At 35.8% G+C, this 7139-nt stretch overlaps 1 protein-coding gene across 1 annotated transcript; it reads left to right on the top strand.

The window, feature by feature from the left end:
• On the top strand, positions 1-2565 carry ppp1r3ca (protein phosphatase 1, regulatory subunit 3Ca). The gene is made up of 2 exons (XM_079458137.1): positions 1-214; positions 649-2565. The coding sequence occupies exons 1-2, from the start codon at positions 201-203 to the stop codon at positions 1595-1597; spliced, it is 963 nt and encodes a 320-aa protein (XP_079314263.1). The 5' UTR covers positions 1-200; the 3' UTR covers positions 1598-2565.
• The last annotated feature ends 4574 nt before the right edge of the window (positions 2566-7139 follow it).

Raw genomic sequence — 7139 nt, 5'->3', positions numbered from 1 at the left:
GCCGCGGTGGAAGTTGGAGCTCAACCGCTGCGCAGCACGGAGTGGGTGTGTCAGCGGAGCACAGCAGGCGACGGAACCGGACCGTAGGCTTGAAACATCGCAACTTGAAACATCTGCATTTAAAGCCCTCAGGACTGACAATCGCCTGCAATGTGCTTTTCTCGAGACTTTTAAAGCCACGTTAAATTAAAGCGCTTTTCATGAGTTCGGCAAGGTAAGAAAGTTTCTGGAAAGCGTTTGATCTGACGCATCTGCGTTTTCATTATAGTAAGCACAGCTTAACTATGATGTTTGTACTTAAATGATACTAATGCTAATCTTAATGTTATGAAAAAAATTCTTACTGCACTTTTACTAGGATAAAACCATGGTTCGTTTTCCTAATGTTAAAGTATCGATTAATTAGAATCAATCCATGTCAGATGTGACAAACGGATAACTATTAAAAGGTGATCAGACAACGATTAGAAGACTTGCATATATCTTATCAAAACCTATGTATTAATGTAAAACAATTTAGTTCAATGCTCATGTAATTCTTTAAAATTCGTGTCAAATGTGTTACAAATCCTTATAAGTAAATGTATTTAGGTAAATATCCTAAGGACATTCAATTCAATTCCTTTGTTTTCTTTTGTGTTGATTTAGAGTTCTTCATATACTCGGCCCCCCAATGCTGGGTCCAGTTATGTCCGTTGACGTTGCTGTGCAGCTCTACATCACCAATTCTCCACCCCTCCGCAGCTTTCTGAGCTCCTATGAAGAGTTCAGGTCACGCAACCTGGTCAACAGCTCCTACAAACCCCTGAGGCCCTGCCTGAGCTCCAAAGCCCACCTGGAGTCCCCCTTACTGGGCTGGAAAACACCAAAATCCAAGATCAAGAAAAAGGTTGTGTTTGCAGACACCAAGGGCATGTCACTAACAGCGGTGCATGTCTTTTCCACCTTTGACAACCGAGAACCCGCTAAACCACACCTGCAGTTTGACCTGGAAGATCTGGAAGATGTCACAGCAACTCTTCACATAAACTCATTTCAGAGCCAAATTCTTGATTTTCCACAGCCGGCTGCAGACTATCTGGATTTCCGCAGCAGGCTGTTGAAAAACTTGGTTTGCTTGGAGAACTGTACCCTGCAGGAACGAGCACTCACTGGCACGATTGAAGTACGTAACGTGGCATACGAAAAGTCTGTGCAAGTGCGAATCACATTCGACATGTGGAAGAGCTACCAGGACGTGGAATGTACATATATGAATAATGTCTATGGTTGCCAGGATACAGACACATTCTCTTTTGCCATTGAATTGCCTAGCTATGTGCACCCTCAGAATAGGGTAGAATTTTGCATAAACTATAGAACTGGAAACCAGACATACTGGGATAACAATGACGGCAGAAATTACGGACTGGTTTCAACATCTTTGCAACAAAACAAATGGAATTCATTGACGCAGTCGAAGAATTCGGAATCCAGGAAGATAGGAAGGAAAACAGACAAAGGGGTAAACAAATTTGATAGTACCCTTCACCCCAAAAACATTATTCCGAAATGGCAGTGTTGGGAGGACTTTGACACTTGTAACCCCTACTGGTAATTTATACTGTCACAAATAACCCAAAACCAGATTATCCCAAATGTTTTTCACTGTTTTTCTAACTTTATCAGTATTAGAATATAACAGCAAAAGCAGATTACCTGTTTCTTTAAAGCTCTTATAATAATTTATTTGCTGTTTTACACACATTTTCAAAGACAAGTAAAAAGGAAATACATTAGTTGCAATACAATATAAATGTTTTATTTTTTGCTAATGTAAAACTTGATGATCCCTTCAATACTGTAAACCAGACCACTCGGGAGTATATAAATAGCACAATAAAATGAATTTCATTAAAAGGTTCATTGAATAAAATGTGCCTTTGTCTTACATGCCCTTGTGTGCCACATGTAAAGCCTGTTCACTTAAAAAAGAAAAATAGAAATCTAAGTGAAAAGTCTTAATATTTTCACTATAGAAGAGAGGAACAGTTTGGGAGCAACCAGGAAGATGGCCTACATATTGAAGGGGTAAACTTTACTTGGTTTCAAATTGTAGAAGGGAAAAAATGAAAAAGAAAGAAAATACATATTTATTGTTTTACATATTATTAATTTCTCTGTGAAAATGTACCAAAATCAGTTTAGATTGGTTTTTGCTTATCAGATTATCAATGCATATGTGCTTCAATGTGCCTTTTTTGTTTATGTTTGTGTGGCATATGTAGATGTCAATTCTGAAATGAAAAGGATCCTGTGTCTTTGGATTCTGTTGCAAATTAATATGTGATGTGTACAATGTTTAACAAAGTAACTAAGTGCAATTCAGAAAGACTGAGAAGACTGGTTTGTGATATCTAGATTCAGTTGTAAAGATAAGAATGACTGAATGGCTTTATTGTTTCTTATTAAGGAACGAGTGGATGTATGGCTACAAGTGGTCTGATATTTGTAAAATAAATAAATCACATTGTCAAATTCACTGTCATTCTTTTAATAATTCTTAATAAGGGTGCTTCAAAAGTCTCTTTGATGCCATAAAATAACCATTTGGTTCCATAAAAAACCTTTAACATCTGAAGATAATAGAACTGTAAGAAAGAGTGGGTTCCTTAAAGAACCCTTGACTGAATGGTTCTTTGTGGAACCAAAAATTAAACAGAATAAAAAATAGCATCTACGGCATCACTGTGAAGAACCTTTAAAACACCCATATTTTTAAGAGTGCAGTTCCGTTGAGGCCTGTTTGAGTGTACACGAGAGTTTACTGTAATACCAAAGGTTATCTATCCGGTCTGCCTAATTTTAAAAAGAAGACAAATGAGATTGCTTTAAAATGTTTTGGGGAAACATACTTGCAAATTTTTCTCCAAACAGTAATAATCAAATTTAGAATAGTCTAACTTAAAAATTCAAAAGTCACTAACGTCTTAAATTGTGCACGTCAAGCATTTTTGATCAATTTCTTTGAGACAAAATTAGTAACGACTTCCCACAATTTTGTTTCAATAGTCTCATATGTGATAGACAAAAATGGCCTCTTCGGATAACTCATATTGTAATTCATAGTGTTTTAACTATGCATTGTTCCATAATCTTTTAAAAGAGCTGCTATAACCCAAATTCTTAAGAAATCTGGTGCAGACCCTAACAATTTCGATAATTTCCATCCCATTTCAAATCTCCTTTCATTTCTAAAATTCTTGAAAAAGCAGTTGCATCACCAGTTCAAGCTCACCTTAGTAATAAAAACTTGTTTTCAGTCCAAGAATACAGAAACCGCCTTGGTGAGAGTAACTAATGATCTGTTAATGGCTTCTGATGATGGGTGTTTATATTCTTGTTTTGCTTGAATTGAGTGCAGCCTTTGAGACCATTCGATACTCTATTTAGCTGAACTGTTTATCTACACTGTACACATTTTTGCTGTAGTTATGCAGCTTGTTGCCAGTAACTTACTGTAGATTTGTATTTATCTAATTTAGTGGCAACAGTTTGTTCAAAGATAAATTAACATTAAACATTAAGTCTTTATCTTAATAGAAAAAAAACTATAAAATAACGTGAACCAGAAATCCATATAAACCTTTTTTGTTTTTCTCCTAATTTTGGCTCCCAGAATGCTTTGCATGTGGCTGATATTTAATATTTTTTTCTGTAAGGATAAAGACTTTAAATGATTTTTTATGTTTAATTATCATTTATCTTTAAACAAACTCTTGCCAGTAAATGACATAAATGCAAACTGCTGCCAGAAATACTGTAATTTTTACAGAAATTTTTTATCTCTGGTATTCCTCTCGCCTGGAGCCTGCGTCCGTCTGCCCAAGGGGGAGGACCAGGGGGCGGGGGGCCCACTACTGTCTCCCTACCAGGGTCTAGCGCTCAAGGCCACCGCAAGGCACTATGAAGGAGAGTACCCCGGGTGGTTGAGGACCGAGCGGCAGCATGTCTATCTTCTCCCACTTGGTTATATTATTTTCCAAATTTTCCTTCTGTTTTATTCTAATTTAAAAGAAGGAAATTACAAATCATACAATGTTTTATATCGTCGATGCACTCTGCCAATTTGGATAGCTGAAAGGAATTATCTGGTCTTGATGAGATGTATAGCTGAGTATCATTTGCATACAGTGGAAGCTAATTCCAAGTTTCCTTATAATGTTTCCAAGGGGCAGCATGTGGAGAATAGCAAGGGTCCTAAAACCGATCCCAGAGGTAATCCATAGTTTTCTTGCGTTAGATTTTACTTGCAAATCTCACATTGAATTTAAAATTCTTCTTCTCACGTATAAAAGTCTCCATAGCCTCGCTCTGCTTTATCTCTCAGATCTCATTCAGTCCTACATTCCTACTCGAACTCTGTGTTCTTCTTCAATGGGTCTCCTTCATACACCAGCGGCTCGTTTAACCACCATGGGCTTTCTCTCCCAGCTAACATCCGTAATTTAGACTCGATATCTTAATTTAATCTCAAAAACCACTTATTTAGAATAGTTTATCCAACATGATTTGTTCATGTTTTTCTTCTTTATGTTTTATTGATGTTTATAGTTGTTGTTGTTTCATCTATTACTTCTGATGTAATGTGACCTTGAGTGGTTTGAAAGGCGCCTTAAATAAAATGTTTTATTATTATTATATGTCTATGTTTCTCATTTTTGTCTATTATAAAACTTTATGTCCCTACACTGAGACATAGGTTGTCACCCAAACTCTTGCTAAGACCTCTGATAACCTAGGACATCAACACCGTCTGCTTGCATGTACGGAACACGTAGTACAAAAAAAATCTACTCTCATGCCAAGACTATTTTAGCTGGTGATCAATAATGAAACTACTGCCCAGTGGTAAGTCATGTTGATAGAAGAGGTAATTGCAGGTTATTCCAATATCAAGATAACTGTACAGGGCGTGTAATTTTAATTGTAAATCACCTGTTTTAAATAGTATATTTTAGTTCCTTAATAGTATTGTCTAAATTAAAACACATAAGAAGCCCTACGTTAGAAACAAAACATGCGTAAATCTTGCAATGCGTTGTCACACAGCATTGGAAAATTGTTACTCCATTTAGAATATAGGAAATATGTCAAATGTTATAATGTATCAGAAATTAACTATTTGTCAACTATACATTTTACACAAAAGACTATCATACATTATATTACATGTTTCATAATTTTCCTGCTTTATCTAATTTCTTTTGTTTTCTATTTCCTGAATTTTATTATATACGTTAACTTTAAGCTGCTTTGCAACAATGCAAAAATAGGAAAGCATTCAAAAAATACATTTTAACTGAATATATCTATGAGCACTATAAAAGTGACAGTTTTTTTGTTAATGCATAGTATCAACACGCTCATGCTACAGAATCACAGGCTGAATTAAAAAAATCACGTTTTGAAGACACAATTGATAAAACTTCATATTTGTACTGTGACATTTGTTTCTCCAAACTGTTTTCACGAGACTATTGGATCATTATGCAAAACTTTCTCCCAAGAATGTTTATTTACACATTGCATTTAGAATATAATAATTTAGAATAGAACATGACCACTATTGACCTCATCCTGCCCCTGCAATCCTTTTTAGTCTACAGTACAGGGATTTTGCCTTAGTGCCCATCTTTCCTGATTCCAAAATAGAGGTTTTGCAAACATTAGAGGAGTGGTGTGAGAGAGACTTGCTCTGGGTGGGAGCAAGAAGCAGCCTCAGAGATGGCAGGAGAACAGTCGAGCATTATAAATCAGTAAAGAACAAGAGACACTCTTACTAAGTGAGAAAGAAACCAAAGCAGAGCAGGGAGTGGATGTTTCCACACAGCTAATTTTCTGCTCTGAAAAGACCTTTCCATCTATAAAGGGCACAGAGAGTGTGTTTTTCCTGTCTCCGGTTGCAGTCTTTTAGCAAAGATTTTATTTGCCTTTTTAATTTCTGTGCACGAATTGCAAACATGTGTTTTCTGATGATTGGATAAAGTTTTATGGATGTGTGCTGGTTTGTCTATGCAGGTTTGACTGAATTTAGGAAAATATCTTGTTAGAATGAGTGGTCCTCACTACTTTAATGGTCCAATGTGTAATATTTTGGAGAATCTACTTACAGAAATGCAATATAATATACATAACTATGTCATTAGAGGTGTGTAAAAACCTTACATAATAAATCGTTATATCTTTAATACCTTATGTCTATCCACATGGCACATACATTACGGGTCCTCTTGCATGGAATTTGTAGACCTAAACGGACAAACCTATCTCCTTCGGCAAAGAAGTGAAAACGTGACAACATCTTAATCCTGTGTCAGCTGCTGTAGTGCTTTGAAATGGTGGAGTGTTGCAATTTGTAACCGCACCACTTCATCTCGCTAAATTTCATATACTGGCCCTTAAAAAGCTAATTTACTGGTATAAAACATTATTTTATTAAATAACAATGTCAATGGGTTTATGTAGTACATACTATCCAATTTACTGTATAAGCAATATAAGGCTTTTAGTGTGCCACAGGTAGATTCAAGTTTGCATGCTCCATCAACTTTATGAAAAAGCAGAAAGCTTTGTAAAACAGTCCCTTTAATATCACTTCAATAACAATAACAGGCTAAACTTGTTTGAATTTTTGAAGAGAGACCAGCTGTTTTATCATTTTTATTATCACACTTCCTGCCATTATGTCACACTGTAGTGGTTTGCCATTTGATTTCAACTTTTTGTAAAGCATCTTTTTACTAAAAGGAGTTAACCAACCACTGGAGTTTATTCACAGTCCCTGTTGTTGGATGAGGTTCCTCCACTACTGACACTGCAAATTTAATATATATTTCTAGATTTGTACTGTGCAACAAAGCTTTCTTTATTTCCCCAGTGCATAAAAAAAACTGTTTACAGGTTGTGTTTGCCAGTCCATGCTCAATGAGTCTTTGTGTGAGTTTGAAATGAAGTCACCAAACAGCATAAATGGAATGAAGACTTTTAGTTTTCACTTTATAAACATTTTCAGCTCAAACCAGTCCTGATTTAAGGCATGGGAAAAGCATGTGGAATATAAAACAAAAAGCACTTTGTGATGAGTAGAAACAAATAAT

Source organism: Barbatula barbatula (genome assembly GCF_947034865.1).
Source record: "Barbatula barbatula genome assembly, chromosome: 6".
In the NCBI taxonomy this organism is placed as follows: Eukaryota; Metazoa; Chordata; class Actinopteri; order Cypriniformes; family Nemacheilidae; genus Barbatula; species Barbatula barbatula.
Note: the sequence above shows the minus strand (reverse complement) of the source record. Positions and strands in the feature narration are given on the sequence as shown.